We start from the raw sequence: 26,500 nt of genomic DNA on the forward strand, positions 1-26,500 counted from the left end.
CAAGTGAAATCTAATAGAAAGTGCATGCATAATACATCTTTATGGAAGCACACTCCAATTTGCATCCTAGCAGTCGCTGAAGTCTCCGGGGCCCAGCAGTGCAGCCCCAGCCTTCCTTGGGAAGGACCCCAGAGCAGAGGGTGCCTGTGCCAGCAGAGGCGGGATCTCACTGGGGGCGCAGCGACCACCACAGGACCTGACGTCGTGGGAGGACCTTGCTCTCGGTGCATCTCGGGTGCTGTCTCCCCGCCTGACTTGGGCAGCCCTTCCCGTGCGCTTCCGCCCCTCCACATGTTCTTTACAAATGAGATCAAAAGAGAGCCTGGTGCTGCTCTTAATTGATATTCACTGCCTTGCTGCAGGTCAAGAATATGGAGGAAATACGCAGTGCTCCAAATTCGGAAGAGGTAAAGGAGGCTCGAAGAAGAGCAAGGTCCCTCCTGGCAAGGGTTGGGGACCTTAGGGGTGGGGAGAGGCTTGATGACGTCACAGAGCGCTATACGCTGAGGACCCTGAACAGGCTCCATTCCTGCTCTGCCATTCACTCCTCCATCCACTTCTGTACTTGATGCACTTAACCCCACAGAGCCTCAATTTCCTTGCCTATGGAAAAGATACTATTACCTGATGTGTAGGATTTTTGCGAGTGTGGGAAAGCGCATTCACGACTTTATAATGCTGCGGTTCTGGGGTGCTCTTCGGACCCCGCATGTTGTGGGGGTGGGTGATGGGTGTATGTGTGAACCTGTGTGCTGAGGGAAAGGAAAGGGGAGGAAAAGATGGAATATAGACCCTGGTTCTGGAGCCCAGAAATCTGTCTTCTGATTCCTCCACCTTGGATCACCCCTCAAACTTCCTCTGAAGGCTGAAGGGCAGGTTAGACACCGGGCAGTGGTTTTTAAAAGGTGGGGGAGGGGCGCCTGGGTGGCTCAGTTGGTTAAGCATCTGACTCAGGATCTCAGGTGAGGCCTTGATTTCAAGGTCCAGGGTAGTGAGTTGGAGCCCCATGTCAGGCTCTGCACTGGGCATGGGGCCTACTTAAAAAAAAAATAAAATAATTACTTAAACATTTTTAAAAGATGGGGCTTAATCTGAGAATGTAGTTTGTTTTCCCTTTTGGGGCAGAGGAGGGGAGGTCAGTGCCAGTTCAACTTCGAGCTCTTGATATTTTAAGAGCAGAAAAGAATTCTGGAAAAACTAGGAGAGGAGCCAGCGTTGGAGGTGGGTAGAATGAAATGTGGCCCAGCAGCAGAAGGCCCAAGCTCTGTGGCTGTACAGTGGAGTAAGTAACTCTTTCTCACAGTTAACTGGGGACTCCCCAGACCCCTCAAAATGCATCAGAGGCTTAGGATACAGGCCACACCCCACTGCCCTCCTAAGAGGTGTCCCCTGGTTCTTAACTGCCACAGGGATATGCTGTGAGCAGGGGTCTCTGTGCATAGGACAGGGTCTTCCTGTGGGCACTGCCCAATTCCTGTTTGGTCCTCTGCTTGGCTGGACACTGGCCTTTCCTCTTTGGCTCTGCAGCTCACTGCTGCCCTGACCCGAGACCTGAGGCTCTGCCTTTGCTCCCCATGGCCAGGTTGATTGACACTCTATAGGCCCCAACTCTTAGACTCCCTGTGGTTCATGCAGAGGCACAGGGCTATCATTAGGGAGTGAGAACCTAGGGCAAGATCATCTGGAGGGATGTGTGTGCTATTGGTGATGTGGCAGGGCAGGATATGGGGTGGGAGGGAGTGCCTATTCTGTTAGCTCTCCGAGCCATACAGATCTCTCTGTCAGACACTGAGTGAGGTGGAGATTTGGCAAATGACTAGCAACTTGGGATCCCAGACACACGTTTTTCCCTGTCAACTACTGGTATAACTCAGGGGAAAAGCATGTGAAGTGTTGGAGAATGTCATTTGGATGATATCCCCTGACCTGGTCTAAGCACATAAACACGAAGGGATGAATGACACAATGTGACTACAGTGATGTACTCGGTTACAAAGATGGGCCTGGAAGGCCCTAGAAGGCCCAGCTGGGCTTTATTTTTTCTCTCTTATAAAATGCTACCTCACCTAGTCCCATAGCTTTCTTGGGAGAGCAAAAAGGGAGAAACAAAACAGAAATAGATGTATGGAAACAAAAGTACAAATGTGATCAAAGGTCCAGTAGTGCTTTAAAGGTACTATATATACCATAGGGGCACCTGGGTGGCTCAGCTGGTTAAGCGTCCAACTCTCGGTCTCACTTCAGGTCATGATCTCACAGTTCGTGGGTTTGAGTCCCATGTCAGGGCTCTACACTGGCAGTGTAGAGCCTGCTTGGGATTCTCTGTTTCCCTCTCTGTCTCTGCCCCTCCCCTACTCGCTGTCTCTCTCTAAATACAAATAAAATTTCAAAAAAACAAAAAACCCACAAAAGTACTATGTATACTGTAAAGTGTTCAAGTATAACGTTATTGTGTTTATATAACTTACTATGGCAGTCTCTGCTATATTAGCCAAGAACGTGAAAATAATCTGTTGTTGGGACAGGAGTGTCATACTGATATGGCAATTGTCTCCATGTACTGCCTTTTGAATTGATGCCAAAGTGTGTTAGGCCCTGATACCTGAGCGATGGATGGGCCGTGAGTGTCTGAGGATCGTCTCCGGTTTCCGGAGGGATAGCAGATTTTACCACACGAGCTTCTCACTTTCCACAGCAACTCTAGAGCCGTTCTGCCGGGGACACACACTGTTTTATTCTTCTAAATCGGTTTTGTGATGTTTCTACCAGGACTTTTGTGCTTCTGTCAATAGCTTCCGCAGTAATTATTCATTTTCTCAAGCAGACAGACTGTTTGTGCAGTTGGACAGGATTTGTTGATGGGCTGTTACAGCTCAATCCCAGTACATTTTGTGGTGGTTATTTTCCAAAGCATTCTTGGGTGTGTGCTCCAGTATTGCACCATCCGCTTATCAGCCCACATTTGAGGGCGGACCGCTGCTGTGTAATCATTATATACCTGTTGCATGATCTGTGGTGGACAGGGCGCATGCCCTCCAATTATACCTTCCATCCTTTCCTCGGTTGGTGGGTACTGAGCAAGTTTTCATATCTTTTTTTTAAATTTTTTAATGTTTTATTTATTTTTGATACAGAGAGAGACAGAGCATGAGATGGGGAGGGGCAGAGAGAGAAGGAGACACAGAACAGGAAGCAGGCTCCAGGCTCTGAGCTAGCTGTCAGCACAGAGCCTGATGCGGGGCTCAAACCCATGAATGTGAGATCTGACCTGAGCCGAAGTCGGAGGCTTACCCGACTGAGCCACCAGGCACCCCGCAAGTTTTCATGTCTTATGTGCCTGTCATAATGTTTACTGGCGAATGTGTGATCCTGGATCCACTAAACAAATTTTCAATCCAGACCAAACACCTCACTTTATTTCAGTCACTAATCAAACATTGTTTTATCCATATGATTTTTGCCTCAGCTGCTTCAATAGGTACCTGAAGGTTCTTTAGTAATGCTGTTTATATTTGCCAGAGTCTCTTTTACCCCACCTTTTTTTTTAAATGCTTATTTATTTATTTTTGAGAGAGATAGTATGTGCATGAGAGGGGGAGGGGCAGAGAGAGATGGAGAGGGAGAATCTCAAGCAAGCTCCAGTCACTGCAGAGCTGGACACAGGGCTCGAACTCACAAACCTGTGAGATCATGACTTTAGTCATGAGTTGGAGGTTTAACCAATTGAACCTACCCAGGTGCCCCTCCCCCCATCTTTTGATTTTAGTAAGATACACCTCACATAACATTTACCATCTTATCAGTTTTTAAGTGTACAACTCAGCGGTATTAAACACATTTTTAACTGGTGCAACCATCACCACCATCCATCTCCATAACTCTTTTGATCTAGTGAGACCGAAACTCTACACCCATGAAACAATGACTTTCCATTTATCTGTTCCCATCTCCTGGCAGCCACCATGCTACTGTGTCTCTGTGATTTTGACTCCTCTGGGTACCTCATGTCAGTGGAATCACACAGTATTTGTCTTTTTGTGGCTGGCTTATTTCACGTAGCATGATGTCCTCAACGTTCATCTGTGTTGTAGCCTATGTCAGAACTTCCTCTTTAAAAAATCGTTTTCCTAACAGATTTGGCTTTTCAGTCTTCAGGTTTTAATGCAGAACTGCCAAAATGTTCACAGACTCACTAGGTTGCTATGATACCCACTGAAGACTTGCCTCATTTTGCGATCAGGGAGCAGTATCTATTGTCAGCGTGAATTACTTCCTTTCCACCTGAGAAACAGGGAGGCTTTCAATAGGAGCATTTCCACCGATAGTTACTCATTAACACCGTGATGTTCTATACCATGTCTGCGTCAGACGGTTTTATACCATGAATATGTTCAAACAAACACACGGATGGCAGTCATTGTCTACGTCTCATTGCCTGTGTTCTTAATTTTGTTTCTTCTGTGAGAACTAGAAGCTTTCATCAGCTTTACTTTCTTATTCATCTGGACGATATCGACTATCTGCGAGGCAGCGTGCCAAATACTAGGGGGATAAGGGAAATAAATAAAGGACCAGCTACTCTCCGCACAACTGCTGAGACAGATGGACAAGACAACAGGTCAGTTCTGGACCCGTCTGTTCTAAGCACTCCCTCTTACACAACTTTGGAGACCTAACTCCCCTCATAGGAGACCCCAAAAAGTTGCAAGTCCTTTTGTGCAGGGGCTAAATCTTCACCTTTCCCTCCAGTAAAACATACTGGTTTATTATGATTGGTGTTTTAATTTTTTTTTAAATGTTTATCTTATTTTTTTTGAAGGAGAGAGAGACAAAGCATGATTGGAAGAAGGGCAGGAAGAAGGAGAGAGGAAGACACAGAATCTGAAACAGGCCCCAGGCTCTGAGCTATCAGCACAACCCTGCCTGTGTCAGGGCTCAAACTCAACAGCACCAAGCCATGAGATCATGACCTGAGCCAAAGTCTGAGGCTTAACTGACTGAGCCACTCAGGCTCCCCATATTGGTGTTTTAAAATTTCTCCTTGTGGGGTGCCTGGGTGGCTCAGTCGGTTAAGCCTCCAGCTTCGGCTCAGGTCAGATCTCATGTTCGTGGGCTCGAGCCCCGCGTCGGGCTCTGTGCTTACAGCTAGCTCAGTGCCTGGAGCCTGCTTCCGGTTCTGTGTCTCCTTCTCTCTCTGACCCTCCCCTTCTCATGCTCTGTCTCTCTCTGTATCAAAAATAAATAAAATATTAAAAAAAAAATTTCTCCTTGTACTGAATTTTCAGTCATGTACCTGAGTGATTCTCTTTGGGGTGTGTGTGTGTTTGGGGCTGGGGGCGGGGCATCTGATTGGGATGGTGTTATGTAATTTGAAAAAGCTTTCTATATTATTCTAGAATTTCATTTCTATGGAGCTGTTTAAAAAAATGAAGTATTTTCAGAGTACAGATCAGAGAAAGCACCAGATCTTCTGGGGTGGGGGCAGAGAGCTGTAGGTTCAGTGTTAGTTATTCTCAGGGGGCAGGAGGAGCACAGGGTCTTGATCACTAAGCTGTTCTTTCAGGATTTTGTTCCACTTATATTTCTTCTTGGCATCATGCTTCTGCACCTTGGAGCCCGGGGACCTGGCTGACCTGTGAGGTACACCTACTGCATTTGGAAACAAACCATCTTCTGGCAGACTGGGGAGTGAGGTGTAGGTCTGCGCTGTCTTGTCTGACTTTGCAGTCTTTCCCAGCACCTTCTCTTTAAAGATGGGAAGAAGCCACATGGAAGACTGCTGCCTATTGCCTTGACTTTTGGAGGCAGAGGCAGTTTGATTTAGGGACTACAAAATAGCCCGGGGGGCGGGGGGAGGAAATAAAACCAAGAACACAACTTGAATACAGAAAGGATTCCTTTGGAGAGGAGGGGCAGGCAGGGAATTGCAACCTAATCCCCTGGGACTCTGGCTCAGGAGCCAAGCCTCGAGGTTCAGTGAACCCGTTAGTAACATGAACTTGGTTGCCGTATTTCTCAGTCCGAGCTCATGCATTATTTACCTGGAGTAAGTAAACCTGCTTCTCCCACTGTTGCTGGGGAAACCACTTTGATTTAGCGAGTTCTGTCTTACTCTCCAACTAAAACACTGCAGAGTGGGAGGGAGAGGGGCGAGGTCAGGTCCCAGAGGCTCAGGGTGTGGATCAATGAAGGGATATCCCTGCTTTCCTCCTGGGAGACCCCAGTGTGAGTGCAGAATTGCGGGAGCCCCAAGCAGCCACCTCCTGCTTCCCGAGTGTCCCTCTCTCTTTTGCATGCTCTCCAGAACGAGGGGGAATAAGCATGTTGCAAGGAGCAAGGTGTGCCTCTTCTGAGGCCCTGGTGAAGGCCACTGGCTGGTCTCCGGCTGACACGCTGACGCTGACGGCTTTCAGAAAGATACACATCGGTTTGTGTGGGGGCACAGAGAGTGAGAGGGGATCAAATTTCCCCAGAGGCTGTTTCCCAGGTGAATCAGCCTTGGGAAGCCAACTCCCATAAACACAGGCAAAGTGGTCCTCTCCCCTTCCAAACTCCTTTAGTTCATATTCCATGAATGCCCTCATGGACCAGACTGCTGTGGTTGCTGACAAAAAGTCAGGGTTAAGGGGCTGGGACCCTGGGTTCAAATCTTGGTGCTTTTATTTATACTAGGGATTAAAGCAAGTTATGTAATCTTTCTGACTCTCAGTCCCCCATAGGTGGAAGGTAGATACTAGCGTCTGCCATGGAAGGGATCTGTGCATACTGCCCAGTCACTGATTGGGAACATCGTTCATGCCCAGGTCCTGTTACATGAGGGGGCACCAACCTACATGGCCGCAGGTTTCCCTTTCTGGCCAGCAAGATGCAGACATCACGCCTGGCTCCCTTCCTCCTCTTTATTGCGTATTGATTTTTCCTTTCCTCCCTTTGTTCTATTTGTGGCTTCTCTGGTCTTTTACAATTGCATTATTTCTTCAGAAGCGCACCGGAGGAGGAGGTCTGTTCCTGCACATCCGCGGCTTGAGCCCTCCTCCATGCCCGCTGGCCTGTGCTGCTCTCCTGCTCTGTGACCTTGTTCATTCTCATCGCTAAAATGGCATCTTGTGGAGCCTTTCCGGTTCCTTCCAGGCTCGCTTGCTCTCACTCTCTCTGCTTTTATTGGGATGAAGCTGCTACTTATCAAGTGAGTGTGGGGGTGTCTGCTTGGATAATGCAGACCCAAGGTATGTCAAGAATATACTTATCTATGCATTTACAAATATTTAGACAACAGCCATACATTGGTGAACTTGGATTTTCTTTGGAAACTACAGTGAAACTGTATGTTAAAAAAACACCCCAATTCCTAGGTATCACTGGCTTGACTATTTTTAGTAACATCTTTCTAGATTTTCTTTTGTCCTCCTGGGGCTATTTTGTCATTTTCAAGCTTATGTTTAAGTCTGTTTTTAGCTACTACTGAGATTAGGCTACGGGTGTTAATTACCTCCTTAACATTTCTGCTCCTACATTAGGTGCTAAATATCCCCAAGTGACTTGGTTTCTCTCCACTTAAGACAGTTCACCCCCTCCAGGCCTCTGTGCTTTCCATTTTCTTTTTCTAAAATGGCCTCGTGGACAGGAAATCTATGTGTGTCACTGTGCCTGCCCCCAGTTCTTCTGACTTCATCCATCCAGAACTGGTCCTGTGGGTTCCAAACTGGCTTCTTCCAGAGATTTCTAATTCTCCCAAACAAAATGATAAATCAACAAAGAAAACACAGGCCACCTCATAGCCCCTTTTGGCTGCAAGTGCTCTGAGAGAAGTAAGGAAGAATTCCTTCCCAAGGAAGGGACCAACCAAAAGAAGAGCAAAGGGAAAGAATATTCTGAGCCAGCAGCACTTAAACTTTAATGTGTACCAGAATGCAGATTGCTGGGTGCACACCTGCAGAGTTTCTGGTTCAGGAGGGCCTGGGGGAGGCTGGAGAACATTTCCAACAAGTTCCCAGAAAATGCTGGTGCTTCCAGTCCAGGAGTCACTGTTAGAGGTATAAGGGACAAACAGCAAAAGCCTCAAGGCAGGGAAGAGCTTGGTGGCTTGGTGGCTTCAAGGACTAGAAAAGAGTCCGGCATGTCTGGAGGGTGAAGGATAAGGAACTGGAGAGATTGGCAGGGGCCGTATTGTGCAGCGGGGACACACACACACACACACACACACACACACACACACACACACACAATTTTGAAGTGAGGTGTGTGGGGAGAGTTAAGAACTCCCTTAGCATACTGTGAGCCCTGTGTCTTTGATCTCAGAACCCCAGCACCAAAAATAGAGGAGATACTGGCTAAACTTTATTATGTGCTAGACATTGTACTAAGCTCTTTATATAAGTACTAAATATCTCAATCAATCCTCCTGATGACCACATGAAGTCTTAGTTATAATAAGCTATGATAATCCATTTTACAGATGAGGAAGACTGAGGCATTAGAGAAGTTATGTAACTTGTCCAGGGTTATAGCATAGGCCTAACTAGGAAATGACAGACTAGTACGTGAATCCAGGCAGCATAAAGCAGGAGCTGAGCCCTTAGCCTCCACCCCACACTGCTTCTTCTCGTCCATGTTGCCCTCCTTTTTTTTTTAATTTTTAAAATGTTTTTATTTATTTTTGAGTGACAGAGAGAGTCAGATCATCAGCAGGGGAGGGGCAGAGAGAGGGAGACAGGGAAGCTGAAGCAGGCTCCAGGCTCCGAGTTCTGAGTTCTGGAGCTCCAAGCTGTCAGTATATATAGAGCCAGATGTGGGGCTTGAACTCACAAACCGTGATATTATGATCTGAGCCGAAGCTGGACGCTTTAACCGACTGAGCCACCCAGGCGCCCCTGCCCTCCTTATAACTAGTGAACAACCCTGAGAAACAGTTAGATCAGGCATAATTATTATTGCCATTTTAAAGATAGGGAAACAGAGGCTCGACAGGATATTGGTACAGTTGGAAGAAGAATATCAACCTAGATCTCCAGATCCAGATATCAAGACCTTGTCATAAGGCCAGCTGCTAATAAACCACAAACTCTAACTGAGAGTCTCCCATGTGCCTAGTGAGGAACAAGTGGACAAAGAAGTAGGCTTACCAAGAAAGAAAAGGCCCCGCCTGGCAGGTGTGAGGGCAAAAGTGGTACCCTGCAAAGATGGGGCTGATAGCTTTGTTCTCATACTGGGCGTCTTGTCGGTGGCCTCTCTCCCTCCTTCCCTGGGCTGGCCGGGCAGCCAGCTGGGCTCCTGGGCCTGGAGGTGCCAATGGGACCAGCCATTCAAAAAGCTACAGTTGGGTTTTGCAGCCATGGAGAAAGATACAGTCCTCTCTGGGGAGGAAAGTTGATACTGTAAACAGTTTGGGCTTTATCTTTGATCTGGTGGGTCATAGAGCCGCTTTTCTCCCCAGGTAGAGTTACCAGGAGAGGGCTGACCTGGGGCTCTGGAAAGCTGTGCCTTGCTGAACAGATGGTGTGGATGGGGGCGGGGGAGGCACTAGACACACATGTAGGCGGGGGTCTGAGAAGGGAGCCCAACAATTACTCCCAAATCTGGAACCCAGACACCAAATTCCAGGCCTCAGGGAAATTCCCAGGTTTAAAATAAATTCCTGGGGGTTGTAGCTTTTGGTCTTTGGCTTTAAAAACAGTTCCTTTCTAGATAATGGAAAATAACAACATGCATAATTTAAAAAGCTCCAAACATCCTTAAATGAAATGTATGTAAAGGCTAGTGCCAAGCCCTGAAGAGCTTTAAATGTGAGATGATTGATGGAGTGTCCAGCTCTGAAGCATTTTCTTTCTTCTGATTAACCACTTTTGATTTGGGGGTTCTTTCCCTGGTAATGGATCATGTTCCAGTCAAGAAGGTGGTTATTTTCAAGCTAACTTTTAATCTTGAAAGTGGCTTCTCATCCTGTTTACTCTGCTTATAACACTTTTGCTGCCTTTTTTCTCCTTTCTTGGCTCTGCGAACTCCTATTCATCCTTCAAGGCCCTAGTCAAACATTACCTTTCAAAGTGGAGATCCAGCTCCCCTTCCAACCCCAGAAAATTGTTAAAATCATCAAATTACCTTTCTGTTGTCCTCCACCCGAGAGTGCCTCATTCACAACTCTATATAACACATGAGAGATTACAATAAAGGATACTTTTCTGGCCAGATGGACCACAGAACTAAAAGAGATTATTTCTTATGTAGCACTGTATCTCCAACACCCAGCACAATGCCTGGTCCTTAACAAATGGCCCAAACTAATGTTGTTGAGTGAATGCTTGTATTCCTTTTGTATCAGAAGAGGAATAAGGGGAAAGAAATACGTGTAAGCACCTTTCATAGACCCAGTACTATATAGGCACGATTTATATGTTATTTCACTTCACCTGTATGAGAAGTGTTTTTATTTGTTTAAATCTTAACACAGTGACCAATGGAAAATAGTTGACTGTGGGAGATGCAATAAAAAGACAATGTCTGTCCTCCAGGAGATTCAAATCTTATTGAAAATGGTTACCTACATACCTGCTTGTACACACACACACAACACACATGCACACACACACAGATTATTAACATTGTAAAACATGTTAGTTTACAAATACAGAATACAGCCCTAAATGTAATAGAAATGAAAAAATAAGATGTTGCTGTGGGTGTGGTGTTTTTCAGGGAACCAGAGACATTAGTCTCTCCCAGTGGCCTGTGTTCTCATATGCCAAGAGACCGACAACAGATGAGATAACCTCCGGCCCTCTGCTGGCTGGAGAACTGGAGAATTGTTTACAACGACACCTTCCATTTATGACTTTTCAGAAAGTGCTGTAGCATCCACTATCGTATTTTTATCTCCAAAGTCATAGAGCTGATAATGGAGTAGGACCTGGACTGCATTCTGTCTCTGTCACTCGTCAGCAGGGCTGCTGCTTGCCTGTATGGATCTCTATGTACATCAGAGAAAGGTGCCTCTTCCTCAAGTAAAATTGGTTACATTTAGTATATTATTGCACAGCTTGAGCAAGTGAAGAAGGCAGCCTTATTCTGGCTGTGCCCAAACCTCAGCACGCAGCAGTCCTAGGGACACACGTGTGCCCACACCCTCACTTGCTCATACTCCCTCGCTGCCCCACACCCTAGTGTCAGGACACACGTGCCCCTGGCATTCATACCTCTGTGTCTACCTTCATCCTCCCTCAAGTAAAGGGGTTGTACCAGATTCAAGGTGGGGATGGTTAGGGAATCTGGTCACCAAGAGTGGAGAGCAAGCAAGAGACTTAACCTTAGGGCACAGCTGAGACATGGCTGGGACAGGTACAGCGATGCACGTGAGAGTGCACCAAAGGTGTACACGCATCCCCTTCAGAGTCTGCCAGTGTGTGGCCGTGGGGGCGGGGGGGGGTGGCGGAACTCTCTCCTGCAGCTTCAGGACTTGGGGACTGATACCTCCCACCTTCCCTTCCTTCCCTCATGTCTGCAGTGTGAATACATCCCCACTACCAGATCCTTGTGCAGTGCTCAATCTGAACAATGGCTTACAGTGCCCTTTGAACTTGAAGAAGTTCCCTAATTCTTTTTTATCTGAAAAGTTACAAAAGTTACATACTCTTTTATGACAAACAAAGCATATAAAAGAAAAACAATCACCTTCTTTATTCTTTGCTTCTCTTACTTCTGTTACTGAGTAACCAGTGTTGTTTGTTGAATGCTCAGGGAAATATAAGCAAGCATATATGTATACTTACACAAATATGGGGTTTGCGTTTTTTTAATAAGTGTTTTAACAAAGTGGAATCATACTATCAATGCATTTTTAAAACTTACTGTATCTCGGCAATATTCTAGGTCAATGTACAGGGATCCATTTAAAAAATACTTTTGAAGGATGCATGGGTGGCTCAATCAATTAAGCATCCAACTTTTGACTTTGGCTCAGGTCATGATCTCACGGTTTTGGGGATAGAGCCGCATGTCAGGCTCTGGGCTGACAGAGCCTGCTTAGGATTCTCTCTCTCCTTCTCTCTTTGCCCCTCCTCCTACACACTCTCTCTCTCTCTCTCTAAATAAATAAATAAATAAATAAATATTTAAAAATATTTTTCAGGGGCACCTGGGTGGCTCAGCTGGTTAAGCGTCTGACTTCAGCTCAGGTCATGATCTTGCGGTTTGTGAGTTCGAGCCCCTTGTTTGGCTCTGTGCTGACAGCTCAGAGCCTGCTTTGAATTCTGTGTCTCTCTGTCTCTCTCTGCCCTTCACCCACTCATGCTTCAGCTCAGGTCATGATCTCGCGGTCCGTGGGTTCGAGCCCTGCTTCGAGCTCTGTGCCAACAGCTAGCTCGGAGCCTGGAGCCTGCTTCAGATTCTGTGTCTCTCTCTCTCTCTGACCCTCCCCTGCTCTCACTGTCTCTCTGTCTCTCAAAAATAAATAAAAAAACATTAAAAAATTAAAAAAAAGAAATAAACTTAAAAAAATTAAAAGTATTTTTTCATAATTGCATTACATTTCATAGTGTAGTTGTACCATAATTTATTTAATCATTTCTCACTTTAGGAATATTGAAATCTTTTCTTTTTCCTTTTTTTTTTGCTACTTCAAAAAATGCTATAGTAAACGATTTTGCATATTTCATTATGCGCTGGTACTCTTATTTCTATAACTTAAATTCATTAAAATGGGATTATTGGGTGAATCTGTATGTGTATCTTTAATTTTAATACATTTTTCCAGATCCATCTAAGTTAATAGATTTTAACAGATCTAGTTAAACAAAAATGTTTTAGGAATTCACATTTCTACCTGCCTTGTATATAAATGCTTATTCCCCCACACCCTCACCAGCCCTGCAAAATCTCCCGACTCTTTGCTATGTTGCCCATCTAATGTGTTAAATAATTGTATCTCATCATGGTTTTGTATTGCATTTCTCTAAGGGCAGTCAGCAAGGCAAGCTGATGGTGTTTCCATACAATAATTGTCCACTTGCATTTCCTGTTTGACAAATTGCCTTTATATCCTTTCTCCTTGTGTTTTTCTAATCATTTGGTAGACAGTCTTTGTATATCAGAGCTATTAATTTTGTGTTATATGTGTTGTAACTATTTTCTTTCAGTCTTTTATCTTTTAATTTTACTGAAGGTATCTCTTACCATATTTTAAATTTTAATAGAATCAAATGTGCCTTTTCTTTATGTCTTCTCGTGCAGAGGCTGGCCTGGGTAGGTCTCCAATGCCCTGAGGTTATACGAATGGTCAATGTTTCTCCTTTTAAAAATACATCTAAATTGCTAATCCACTTTGATTTTACTTTTAAACATAATATGAAGTAGGAGAAGCCTTTCAATCTCTCTGAGCCTTGGCTCCCTCCATTGTAACACGGGCAAAGTTAGGATCAAAGAAAACGAGCAAGACTTCCAGCCCGAGGCATGGCACACTGATGCTTCTCGGTCCCGGGTCAGGATGAGAATTAGAGCTAGAACCCCAACCTGTGGCTTCGAGCTCCTCACCTAGTGGCTGGTGCCAGTTCTCTCAGTCACAAACCGCGTGGAAGGCAGAGAGCCCCCGCCTGGGGGCTGGTGCGTTGACTCAGGAGACTCAGCAAGGCCTTACTGGAAAGGCACTGAGCCAGGACGGGGGCGCTGGACGGTAATTCACAACGCGCCAGAAAGTCACGTGACGGCCTTCCTTGTCCAGGGCCGATTCCCTTCGGTAAAACCAGTGGAAGATCTGGAACGACAATAAATAGGAGAGGTGAGAGTGTAGGACTTCTGGGGCTCTGGGGAACCTTCTAGAGGTTCTAGTCGCCTCCTGCAGTGGACTGTTCCACTGAACCAATTGGAGAGCTTAGAGAGGGAAAGCCCAACAGGAGGGAAATGCTGGGGCTCAGGAGCATTGGAGGCTAGTGCTGCTGTCCTGGGCTGGGGAGTGACCTCCTTGGCTGGCGCTTGGAGGTCTCCTTCACTGGATTACACATTTTAGGCTCAAACCAGGTTGCTGTGCATGCAGGCATCATCATCCATGCTCAATTTCGTCAATTATCTCAGTAAAGTCCTTTGTAACTATTTCTTTCCCAGTTTAGAATCTGATCCAAGATCACACCTTTGACTGCATTTCACTGACATCTCTTTAGTCTCTTTAAATTTTTTAATGTTTATTTTTGAGAGCGAGAGAGATGGAGGAGAGTGGGGGAGGGGTAGAGAGAGAGGACAATACAGAATCCAAAGCAGGCTCCAAGCTCCAAGCTGTCAGCACAGAGCCTGACATGGGGCTCAAATCCACGATCCCACAATGTCATGACCCAAGCCAAAGTTTGACGCTCAACCGATTGTGTCACCCAGGTGCCCCTCTTTAGTCTCTTTTAAACTGGATACTTCTGGGGCGCCTGGGTGGCTCAGTCGGCTAAGCCTCCGACTTCGGCTCAGGTCATAATCCCATGTTCATGGGTTCGAGCCCCACATTGGGCTCTGTGCTGATAAGCTCAGAGCCTGGAGCTGCTTCAGATTCTGTGTCTCCCTCTCTCTCTGCCTCTCTCCCTCTCATGCTCTGTCTCTTTCTGTATCAAAAGTAAATAAAAAACATTAAAAAAAATAAACTGGACACTTTTTTAGCCTTTCCTTGTGTGTCATGGACTTCACTTTTTTTTTTTAAGTAGTTCAAATTAGACCTTGACATTTTAAAATAGTATAGGTCAATTGTGGTGCAAAATTTTCTTCAATTTGGCTTTTATGATTTTCTGATTGTTCTGATTTTCTGGTTTTCAATTCTGTTTTTTTCTGATTAGGTTCAGGTTACGTACTTTGGGCAGAAAGACACAGAGGGGATGCAATGGCCATCTGTATGCACTGTCTCAGAAACGTGGGAGGGTGGTTTCTTTCAGCATAGGTGATGTCACTGGGATCACCGGGTAAGGCGGTGGCTTCCAAGTTCCGTCACTATGAAGTTGCTGTTTTTCTCTTTTATAATCAATAAGTAATCTATGGGGAGATATCTTGAGGCTTGGAAATATTCTGTTTCTCATCAAACTTTTACCCATTGGTTTTAACATTCATTGATGGTTTTCCAACTTCATTATTCCTTCTAACTGCTGTCTTACTATAAAGAACTTTTCCTTTTCCTTCTCGTGGATGGATGGTTAGATGGATATTAATATGAATTCACTGAATCTTATTTTCATTATGGGTTATTTCCCATTACGATCATCATTTAGTTTGTTGTTCACATTGTCCCAGATTTGACCAATGGGCGTGGTATGTTTCTTCAGCCTACTATTATCTCACTTATTTATTTGCAGAGACACCCATAAACTTTTTCCAACTTGTAAACTTGCAACTTTTCCTGACCTAGAATCAAAAATTTAAAGCTGGCGATAACTTTAGATGTCATTTTGCTTTGCCCTGCCCCTTTATTTTACTTGTGAGAACTATGACCTCGGAGAACTTAGGGTATTTGGTTCCAGGTCACATGGCTTGTTAGAAGCAGAGCTTGAACTGGAACGCAGGTACCTACTCCAGGGCTCTTCCCAGAACATTTCCAGCCTCTTTGTCATTAAGGACCTTCTGTCATCACAGCTCTTTAGGCACAGGATTTCCCTGTAGCCTGTGCAGGGCATCAGGAACTGATGACTCCAGGGTCACTGGCAAGAATTCTCAGAGATTTCTTGGGCATCTCCCCAAACCCTTAACCTTGGCAACAGGAGAGGAGGGTCCTTACAGTCTGCAAAACTTCTATTATTGTGTCGACCAATTTCCAAGGATGTTCTGGTTGCCAAGAGGTGACAGTTATAAGTAACCAACACCTACCAGTTTCTCAGTTTACAATTTGCTGGTAGGTTTCTGTGTGACACTGTGTTAGACATCTGCGGTCTGCTGGCCCCGAATCCCTCCCTGCTTCCTTTGGTGCCATCCCTACAATTTTGGAGGGGGAGGCTAATCCCCTATTCCTAGCCCATGTGACCTGGGGCTGCCCAAACAGATCATCACAGTAATTATTAAGTAATGGGTTCATGACCCCAGCTGGGCCATCCCTGGCACTTTGGCTGAAACTATTGGGAAACAAGTGCTTTCTTTTCTTTGGAATAGGTAGTTGCAGAAAACTAAGTAACATGGAATCCTGGGACCATCTTCGCTGCCATGTCAAGAGAGCCTGCCTGAAAAATGAAGCTAACACAGAAAACAGGAAAACAGCTGAGATGTACAGAGACAGAATGCATGCTGACTGACATTAGTTGAATCCTGATCCCACCAAGCCATCTACTCACAGATATTTTTAGTTGTGAGAGCCAAACAAGTCAGTGTTTTGCCTAAGCTGGTTGATGTTAGGTTTCAGTCACTTGTAATTAAAGTAAGTAGGTGAGTTTCCTTTTGTGCTTAGACCTCCTCCCCCAGAGCTGCACACCTTCAAGGGAATGAAGGGGACCCAAGCAGTGTCTCCTGGCCAGAGTGCCCAAGGGACCCCAGAAATGCTACTCTCCTGAACTGATGAGGACTCTGCCTGGTACCCACTGTAAGGCTAAAGGGGTATTGCTTCTCTGAAGCTGAAGCTTTCCCTCTGTTAGTCTTCTCCTTTTGCTTTGTTGCATGGTTTCCATTGCGTGCTTGTGTGTGTGTATGTGTGTGTGTGTGTATGTGTGTGTGTGTGCACGTGCCTGCCAATGTGTGCATGTGCATGTCCCCTTTTCATCTACCTTGCTGGATTATCATAAGGATCAAATGAGATGATGCAGGCACAGTGCCAGCTCAGTGCCTGGCACTTCGGCAAAGTCTCTTTCCCTTTCCCATCCCTCCTCCAGACTCAGGATGTGATTTAAGAATCCGTGATGTATTCCAATTTTCAGTGCCCTGGATAAATAATGGGGAATTGGAGCACAGTTGCCAGAAAGTTGCACTAGCTTTAATTAATTTTATCTGTTTAGAGTGAGATCTCTCAAAGTCATTGACTAAATCTATGTCACATATGTTTATGCAAATCAGTATTTTTCTTTTGAGCTGACAGCTGAAGTCTTTGTTTTGTTCCGTGATGCTGCAGCAGAGGCCAAATGTGCCATGTTTTTTTCAAGTGATGGCTGCCAGCTCTCCAAATGTCATACTAGGTGAGGCATTTCACATGGGGGGATGCTTCTGGGTGGAGTGTGGCTAGTAAACAGCTACAAGCCTGTTTTTATTCTCTTTATTTTCATACATTTTCTTTTTCTTTATTCAAGTTATAAAAGAATTCATACTTAGAGTCAAACAATAGAGTACATAAAAAAGTAATTAAAATTTTTTTAAATGTTTATTTATTTTTGAGAGAGAGAGACAGAGCACAAGTTGGGGAGCAGAGAGAGAGGGGGACACAGTATTTGAAGCAGGATCCAGACTCCAAGCTGTCAGGACAGAACCCAGTAGGGGGCTTGAACCCACGAACCATGAGATCATGATCTGAGCCAGAGTTGGATGTTTAACGGACTGAACTATCCAGGTGCCCCGTAACTTGCTTTTTTTTGGTGGTAACTTAATAATCACAGATCTCTTTTCAAGTCAGTGTATGCACATAGAGCTCATTGTTCTTCATGTTTGCATTTTCTGTTGTATGGATGTACCACAATTTATTATTTAAAAAATTTTTTTCATGTTTTATTTATTTATTTTTGAGAGAGTGCAAATGGGGAAGGGGCAGAGAGAAGGGAGACAGAGGATCCAAAGCAGGATCTGTGCTAATAGAGTGTCTGATGTGGGGCTCGAACTCATGAACTGTGAGATCGTGACCTGAGCCAAAGTTCCCTGCTTAACAGACTGAGCCACCCGGGTTCCCCTGTACCACAATTAATTTAACTTATCTCCTCTTACTAGATTTTTCAGTTACTTGCAGCTTTTTCACTATTACATTTAATGCTCTGTGAATATATGTATTTATATTCAAGGAAACATTTGGCCATTAGGTTTCCGCCCATGTGCTACATGTGAGGGATACTTACTGTATCAACATTTACTTGTCCTGTCCGTCTGTTCACCACACAAAACAATATCTTCACTGCCTTTCCCGAGGCGTGTGCTTTGCAGAGCATTATTTGAAAAACACCATGCTGTGGATGTCGAAGTTGGACTCAGATGTAAGACCAGCCTTCTTCCAGACGTGACTTGGAGAAGTGATTTCTCTGTTTCTTTCCTTTTCCCTGCCCTGTTGTGCCCTCAGCATCCTGGCTGCCTCCACAGTCAGTGATAAGATGCTCTTGGAGTTAAAGGGCTTTGAAGTCCAGATAAATGAGATAATCAATCTCTGCTCTCCAGGGATGCAGGGTGGAGTCTGTGCCTACTGAATGGCCTTAGCAGTGCTGTGTATATGGTAAGTACTTAATTAATATGAAATAAGACCAATAAATCCAGTGGTTGAAGTGGTCCCTTTGAAGTTCAGGTCAACTCTGAGCCATCTGAGAAGAATGAATGGAATGGATCATTGAAAGTCATAGATAATTCCAAACCTCATCGTAATAGGTTTCAGGCTCTTTACCTATTAAACCCTTCCTCAGAACTGCTAAGATAAATCCCTTCCTGTATTTACTTTTTTATTTTTGTGAGGCAAGTGAAATTGAGCAGGGAAAGGACCATCAGGAATGTGAAAGGAGAAAGAATCAGAGTCCTGAGTGAGAGTGTCAAGTGCCAAGGGCCTAGCCAGTGATGGACACAGAGACCTAATAATGGGAGTCCCTGGGGCTGTTCCAGACCTGGGTGGGGTGAGTCAGGTTCTAGAAGAGGTAAAATGACTCTAAGTCTATGGCCATTTAGCTGGAGATGCTGCAACTTTGCTTTTGTGGTTAGCCATGGATGTCAGCCTTTAGGATGGACATTGATGTTTCTTTCCATGCGAGGGTCTAGGTGCATTTTAGTAAAAAGGAGTGAACCCATCACATCCCTGAGGAAAATGGAAAAAGAATGCACTGTGTGCAGGGGGTTGGAGGCCTGGGGGGCGACAGGGTGCTGGTGGTGAGGACACCTAAGTGCACACCTGGCTTTGCTACAAGCTGGCTGTGTGATTCTGGGACCTGGGCGTCAGCTTTCTCTGCCACAGTTCGCCTCTCTGTAAAACGAAGGGGTTGAAATGTAGGATTCTGAGAATGGGCCATCTCTGACTCTGGAAACAGCGCCACAAGCCTGAAGAATTTAACACTGTCGCTCCATAGGGGGGTTCCAGCAGGAAGGGGGGACAGATGGCTTTCTCTGGAACGGGTTCAGAAATGTGGTGTGTGATGTACGGTGTGAATGAAGCATGGTGCCCTTTAAACACAGCTTCACCCCGGGAGTGCTCTACACTCGCTGTGCTGTCTGGCTTTCGTTCACATTCCAGCGTCACTCTGGGCACAGGCAGGCAGCCCTCACAGGCGGGCTTTTGCATTGGAACACACACACACACACACACACACACACACACACACACACACACTAGCTCTGACACACACTCCATGACTCACAAACTGACAGAGCATTACATACATGGGATGATTCATCAGAGACGTTTACACACACAGGCTCACACTCACTGTGACGTGTAGATGTGCCTGAGCCACAGTGACAGACACTCCCACCGGCGCCTTGGTTGACTATCACACCAGCGTCTGCAAATGATTTGCATTCTCGGCTCCTTGGAACTGCCTGTTCTTTGTCTTTCTGTTCACTGTTCAACCCTTTCCTTCCCTTCCGCCTCCTGCTTGGCTGCTTTTGGTCTCTTGCTCCAGTGCTCCCCAGCCAGATCCCTGGATTGAACCCTGCAAACTCCAAAGGTCTTTTCCAAGCCTGGAGCTCTTTGTAATAACTCCTCAGCTGTAAAGAGTCCTTTCCCCATGGAGTCTCATCCCCTCCCTGACTTGGGTATCTTTTTCTTGCTTCCTCAGAGGGTTTTAACTGGAGGGTCTCCAATTTCTGTGCCATTCAAGCCAGCCCCCTTCCCTATGTGAGGGGAACTGATGGTTGGTTACATGAAAGAACATGCCAGCACCTTCTGGAAGCATCTCTGAGAGCATGCCTTCTCTTCCCAGCAGTCCAGGCAGATGGAAGTGTTGGGACCTCTGGAGAACCCATCTCTAGGAGCCGAGCAGGAACAGCGGTTTCTGAAGGTGCAGGGAAAAGAAAGTGCTGCACATCCCAAATCAGCTAATGGGGTGCAGGCCTGAGCTCTTTCCAGATGTCTACCCCAGAGTGGGAGCAAGCCAGAGGTAGGGGGAGACCGCAGAAGAAGGAGGGGCTTGCTGAGCAACAAGGTCTGTGTGTAGTGGTCACGGACCTGCCTTCACCTGATGGCTGCTGGCCATGGTTCTAACAGGAGTGCAGGGGAACAAGGCCAGGTGCTTGCAGAAATAGAGCACTCATTCCCTGACGGGTGCTTCAAAAAAGAGAGGGAGTATAGCAGAGTCTGGTGAAGAGCTCAGGCCAGGATCAGGGTGCTCAGGCCTTTGTTCAAGCCTTTAACATCTATGTGATCCCGGGCATGTCACTTGTCACTGTGGGCATCTGCTTCCTTGGCTGTTAAAGTGCCCTACTAACACTTCTCTTTCTGTTCCAAAGATGTGCTTCTGGGGATTCAGTGAGATTCTGGACATGGCTGTGCCTTGACAAATTCCTCTCTTCAAGAGGAGAGGTGGTGGGGCCTTCCTCGTGGATCGTGGCTCTGCTCTGAGAGTCACATCTAAGTACGTGCTAGTTCGGTGATGTTGAGAATCAAGAAGCCTCGTGTGCCTGGAAGCATAGAAACTCTTGGCTCTTGGAGAGCTGCTTATAGCCGAGGGTTGAAATGCCCCCTTTCAGCTCTGAAATTTTAAGGATCTGGTAAGCCTTGAGAACATTTCCCCCTCTTTCTGTGTGAGAACCTTATCTCTGACCACATTCTAGCCAGTCTGAACGACTAGCACCTGGAGGGAACTACCTTGCCTTAGCAGACTCGGTCTATCTCAAGCCCACACCCCCTGAATATCCTCTGCTTCTCTCCCCACTTCAATTCTGGAAAAGGCCTGAGCAAACACAGAGATTTCCTGCTAGCTTTTTGCTTGCAGATGATTTGCTGACTTTGGATTTAAAGTTACTTTGCCTAGAAGAGCTAAGATTATGTTGGAGATACCCTGGCAGGCTCAGCAAGTCACAGCCTGCTTCTGCCAAGACCCCAACCCCTAAAGGGGAGAAGCTCTGAGATGAAGATGAAGAGAGTTGATCTGAGCATGCCATGCTGGGCTTTCAATAGAAGTATATGGAAGTTTCCTCACAAATTCTTCATCCTCTGGGTATAGTCTTCTGGAGGATGTATTGCAGAGACTAGAAAGACGACCTTATATTTAAGTATGCATTGAGAGGCACCTGGGTGGCTCAGTCAGCTAAGCATCCTGCTTTTGATTTCTGCTCAGTTTACGATCTTGCAGTCAGTTGTGAGAATGAGCCCTGTGCCATACCGAGCACAGAGCCTGCTTAAGACTCTCTTTCTTTGGGTGCCTGGGTGGCTCAGTCAATTAAGCGTCTGACTTTGGCTCAGGTTCTCACAGCTCATGGGTTCAAGTCCCGCGTCAGGCTCTGTGCTGACACCTCAGAGCCTGGAGCCTGCTTCAGATTCTGTGTCTCTGTCTCTTTCTGTCCCTCCCCCACTTGCACTCTGTCTCTTTCTCAAAAATAAACATTAAAAATTAAAAAATCTCTTCCTCTTCCTCTGTCCCTGTTCCCTACTTGTGTTCTGTCTCATAAATAAATAAATAAATAAATAAATAAATAAATAAATATTTTTGATGTGGAGAAGGACCAATTTATTTTAACCCGCAAAAACTCCACAGCGTAATGTTATTTGCACCTCTGTTCCGTAGAAATTTGATATATGGAAACCTAACATGCTATTTATTGAACTCTCAGTTAAATATTTAACTCATGTAGCACTCAAAATGTGCTAAGCACAGTCCTAAGCATTTTTTTTCTACAACATTAGCTTATTTAATAGTGATAATACCCTTACAAGGTCGGTACCCTTGTCCCCATTTTGCTGATGAGGACCCCAGGATAGAGCTTACGTCGTGCACAGCTTGTATGTGGTAGGTATGGAATTGCAACACGGTCACCTGCCTTGGGAAAGTAGCCAAGACCCTCATTCTTGGCCCTCTGTTGGGTTGACAGTTACTACTTCAGGGTTGTAATTCTCCAGCTGGTTTTCTTGAGGACAGAGGGAATTCTTGACTTGTTGGCAGTGAGAAGAAATGGGACACAGGCCAGAGCTCTGCCTGGCACGTTTGTTCAGGCCCAGGTTCACGACCTGAGAAGCCTCTTCCCAGGGCTCCACCGGGAGATACATCTACAGAGAATCCAGGGCTCTTTCCCTAACTGCTTTCAACCCACTCCAGGGGAGTCCTGTGGAGTCATTGTTCTCCCAGCCCCAGCTCTTGGGCCTCTTTTGGCAAAGGCCCTGCGGCTTCTCTTATTTACCCATTAACAATTAAGCTCTAGGCATTTAACATATAAACACAGAAAACATCAGCATAATTACAGCAAAGTTTCAAAAGCTCTTTGGCAAGGAAGGGCCTGGATATTTACTTAACAAAAGAATTCCTGACTTCAGTCTTTAATAAAGAATTCACAATAAGATTTAACTAGCCAGCTTCCCCAGTAAATTAAAAACATTCTTTTATTCACTGAGAACACGATTTGTGTTTTAAAAATTGTGATTCACACACAATTTTTCAAGAGAACATTCACAACTCTTTTTTCTGAGAGCTCTGGGCCCACATTACCTTCCAGTATTTCTCACTTGTTGAGATGGTCCCCCTCTGAGCAGAGATAGATGCGTGTGTGTGTGTGTGTGTGTGTGTGTGTATTGTGTGTGTGTGTGTGCACTCAGAGTATAGTGGTGGTGGTGGGGGGAGCTCTGAAATTCTGCTATTAGAGACTCTTCCCTTTGTTTTAAGCTTGTCTTCTACCCAAGGGCTTCTTTTATGACCTGCGAAGAGGGTTTGTTCAGAGTAATGACTTTTCATTAAGTATTTCTTCTTGTGATTAGAGGGATTTAAGCCAGTCTATGAAAAAGTCCAGGGCCCTTGAGAAGGAGAGGGAAGGTGGGCAGAAAACACTGGTGAGTTTACTAGAGACATGGGGTTGGGGGGGGGGATTTCACTTGTTTATTTGTTCTTCTAGTCATCTGTAATGATTCCTATAGTCCTACTATTGCCCGAACATTTGGGATACAAAGATAGTTAAGAAAATAGTAGTCAGGAAGACAGACAAATAGTTAAGCTACACAGCTAAGCAAGGTGAAAAGTCAAGGTGGAGTTGCCCACTCTCCTCAGAGAGGGCTAACGGATGGATTAGACACAGGGGCAGTGTTGGGGAAGCTTTCATAGAGCTGACAGCTGAGTTGCAAAGGTTGAGGAATAATAAAAATAAAAAATCTAACACATGTTATATTTGCTATGTGTCCAACACTATGCGAAGCATCTTACATTTTAACTCCTGTAACCCTCACAAAAATACTGTAAGGAAAGTCCGATTACTATCCTTTTACATTTAAGGAGACTGAAACAGAAGTTAAGTGGTTTCTCCAAGTCCCAAAGCTGGAGAGCAGCAGAACTGAGATCAGAGCCCAGGCGTTGGTCCTGGCAAGGGCCCTAACCACAAGGATGAATTACTGTGTGCAGTGGTAATTATTACTTTAGTTATGAAATACTTCAAATGTCTAGAAAAATACAAAGAATAACATAATAAATCCCCATGAATCCATGATCTGTACCATTGAATTTTGCCTTGCTTGCTTAGTTTCTCTTAAAAAAGAAAAGAAAAGAAAAGAAAAGGAAAAAGAAATCACAGATACAGTTACGTCCACTTGGGTATTCTACACTGAACGCATTCCTTTCCTTCCTCTGAGGTAGCATCTATCCATCCTGAATTTGGGATTCTGTTTACCAGAAATCTTAAAAAAAAGTTTATTTATTTATTTTGAGAGAGAGAGAGGCAGAGAGAAGAAAGAGAATCCCAAGCAGGTTCCGCATCATCCGCACGGAGCCCAGTGCAGGGCTTGAACCCATGAACCCATGAGATCATGACCTGAGCAGAAGTCAAGAATCTTAATGGACTGAGCTACCCAGGCACTACCCCCCCAGGCATGTTTTTAAATCTTATTAAAATGTGTGTACATATCCATTAACAACATATAACTTTGTTTTGCATGTTTTCAAACTTTTATATAGTGTCATTTTAAAACTGGCTATTAACATTCCACATTCCTTTTTTTTAAATTTTTTTATTTTTAATAATTTAATGTATTTTCTCTACACCCATTGTGGGACTTGAACTCACAACCCTGAGATCAAGAGTCATGGGATCTACCAAGTGAGCCAGTCAGGCACCCCTGCATTCTGTTTTCTGTCTTTGAGATTTTATCTCTGTCAGTTTCTCATAGTTAAAAGTTCATGTATTTAAAATAGCATATCATGAAATATCACTTAAAATATTATATAGTGTTCTATTATATGAATAATACATCATGTATTAATTCTCTAGCTTTTAAAAATATTTTACTATTATAGGCAATGCTGTAATGAACTTTCTTGGGAATATCCTTTTTTGTGCTCCTATGAAAATTTTAGAAGAGGCATTGCTGGAGGGAAGAGTGGCCCATTTTTAGCTTCATCTTGTGAAATTCCACTCCAAAGAAATTGGCCAGCTGTATTCCTATCAGTAAGCGAGGGTCCTGTTGCATCCTTCCAATACTTGCTCTGATCAAAAATGGTCAAGCAAATGACTTTTTATTGTTATTTTAGTTTCATTCTCTGATTACTAGGGAAGGTGAACATTTTTGTAGTTTTTGTTTCTTCTGTGAATTTCCTATATACTTTTGTCCACTTTGATATTTATTCATTTGGCTTCTTCTGAACTTATTAGTTTTTTAATTTTAAAAATTAACAGAGTAAAACTGACTTTTTTGAGGAGGGGAGGCTGCAGTTCTGAGTTTTAACACTTATATAGATTGTAAACATTAGATCAATAGGAAAACAGAACAGTTTTATTACTCCAAAAAACTATCAGAATACTTCAAAGGATGACTTAATTTCTTTACTAGGTACAGGACTATTTGGGTTATTTATCTTTTCTTAGGTAAGCTTTGGTAATTTGTGGCTTTCAAGAAATTGGTTCATTTTATCTAAGTTGTCAAATTTATTTGTACAGACTTGTTGATAGTATTCTCTTATTCTTTTAATGTCTTTGGGGTCTATAGTGAGCCTCTCTTTCATTCTAGATATTGGTAGTTTGTGTCCTCTCTCCTACCACCCTCCCCTGTTTTTTTGTTAGTCTAGCTAGAGACTTATCAATTTTATTGAAATTTTTAGACTCAGCTTTTTATTTCATTGTTGATGTTCTCCATTGTTGTTTTTAATTTTACTGAGCCTTTACGCCTTCCTCCCTTCTGTAACTTTTGAGTTCACTTTTCTTCTTCTAGTTTCTTAAGGTAGGAGCTTATAATATTGGATTGAAGTCTTTCTTTGTTTCAAATATAAGCATTTAATAGTATACATTTCCCTCTAAGCACTGCATTAGCTGCATCCCACAAATGCTGATATGTTGTGTTTCTATTCAAGTCCAAGTATTTTCTGCTTTCCCTTGTGACTTCCTCTTTGGCCCATGCATTGTTATGTTGTTTAATTTCCAAGTATTTGGAGGTTTTCCAGTTATCTTTCTGTTATTGATTGCTAGTTTAATTCCATTATGGTCAGAGAACATACTTTGTATGATTTCAAGTCTATAAAATTTATTAAGGTTTGTTTTATGACTCTGGATATAATCTATCATAGTGAATATTCTGTGTGCATTTGAGAAGAATGTATATTCTGTTCCTGTTGTGTGGAGTGTTCTATAAATGTCATTTGGATCCAGTTGGTAGATGGAATAGCTCAGTTCTTCTATATATTTACGGATTTTCTGTTGGCTTATTCTATCAATTACTGAGAGAGGAGTGTTGAAGTCTCCAACTATAATTGTGGATTTACCTAACTTTTTCAATTCTGTTAGTGTTGCTGCATGGATTTTGAAGCTCTTCTGTTGGGGGAATGCACATATATTTTTAAAAACTTTTTAACATTTATTTTTGAGAGACAGAGAGAGACAGATCATGAGCAGGGGAGGGGCAGAGAGAGAGGGAGACACAGAATTAGAAGCAGGCTCCAGGCTCTGAGCTGTCAGCACAGAGCCCTACGTCTGACATGGGGCTTGAGCCCACCAGTGAGATCATGACCTGAGCTGAAGTCAGATTCTCAACTGACTGAGCCACCCAGGTGCCTCAGGGGCATGCACATTTACAGCTGTCTTCTTGGTGAATTGACTTTTGTTATTAGGTATTGCTCTCTTTGTTGCAGGAAATTATCCTTGCCATGCAGTCTCTTTTCTCTAACATTAATATAGCTACTCTAGCTTTATTTTTTAAATTTTGTTTTAATTAAAATTTTTTTCTTAATGTTTATTTATTTTTGAGAGAGAGAGAGAGAGAGAAAGAGAGAGAGAGAGA

At 44.3% G+C, this 26,500-nt stretch overlaps 1 protein-coding gene and 1 long non-coding RNA gene across 2 annotated transcripts; one reads left to right on the forward strand and one right to left on the reverse strand.

Annotated features, from left to right (window-relative positions):
* The first annotated feature begins 807 nt into the window (after positions 1-807).
* LOC115290610 lies at positions 808-5,625 on the forward strand. Its single transcript, XR_003908181.1, has 3 exons — positions 808-876; positions 4,472-4,618; positions 5,564-5,625. It is a non-coding gene; the product is annotated as an uncharacterized LOC115290610 (long non-coding RNA).
* A 13,897-nt stretch (positions 5,626-19,522) lies between these two features.
* Positions 19,523-19,828, reverse strand: C1H8orf86 (chromosome 1 C8orf86 homolog). The gene is given in 1 exon segment (XM_029950219.1): positions 19,523-19,828. A coding segment is annotated over 1 exon segment (306 nt).
* Between the last annotated feature and the right edge of the window lie 6,672 nt (positions 19,829-26,500).

Source organism: Suricata suricatta, chromosome 1, assembly GCF_006229205.1.
Source record: "Suricata suricatta isolate VVHF042 chromosome 1, meerkat_22Aug2017_6uvM2_HiC, whole genome shotgun sequence".
NCBI classification, from domain to species: Eukaryota; Metazoa; Chordata; class Mammalia; order Carnivora; family Herpestidae; genus Suricata; species Suricata suricatta.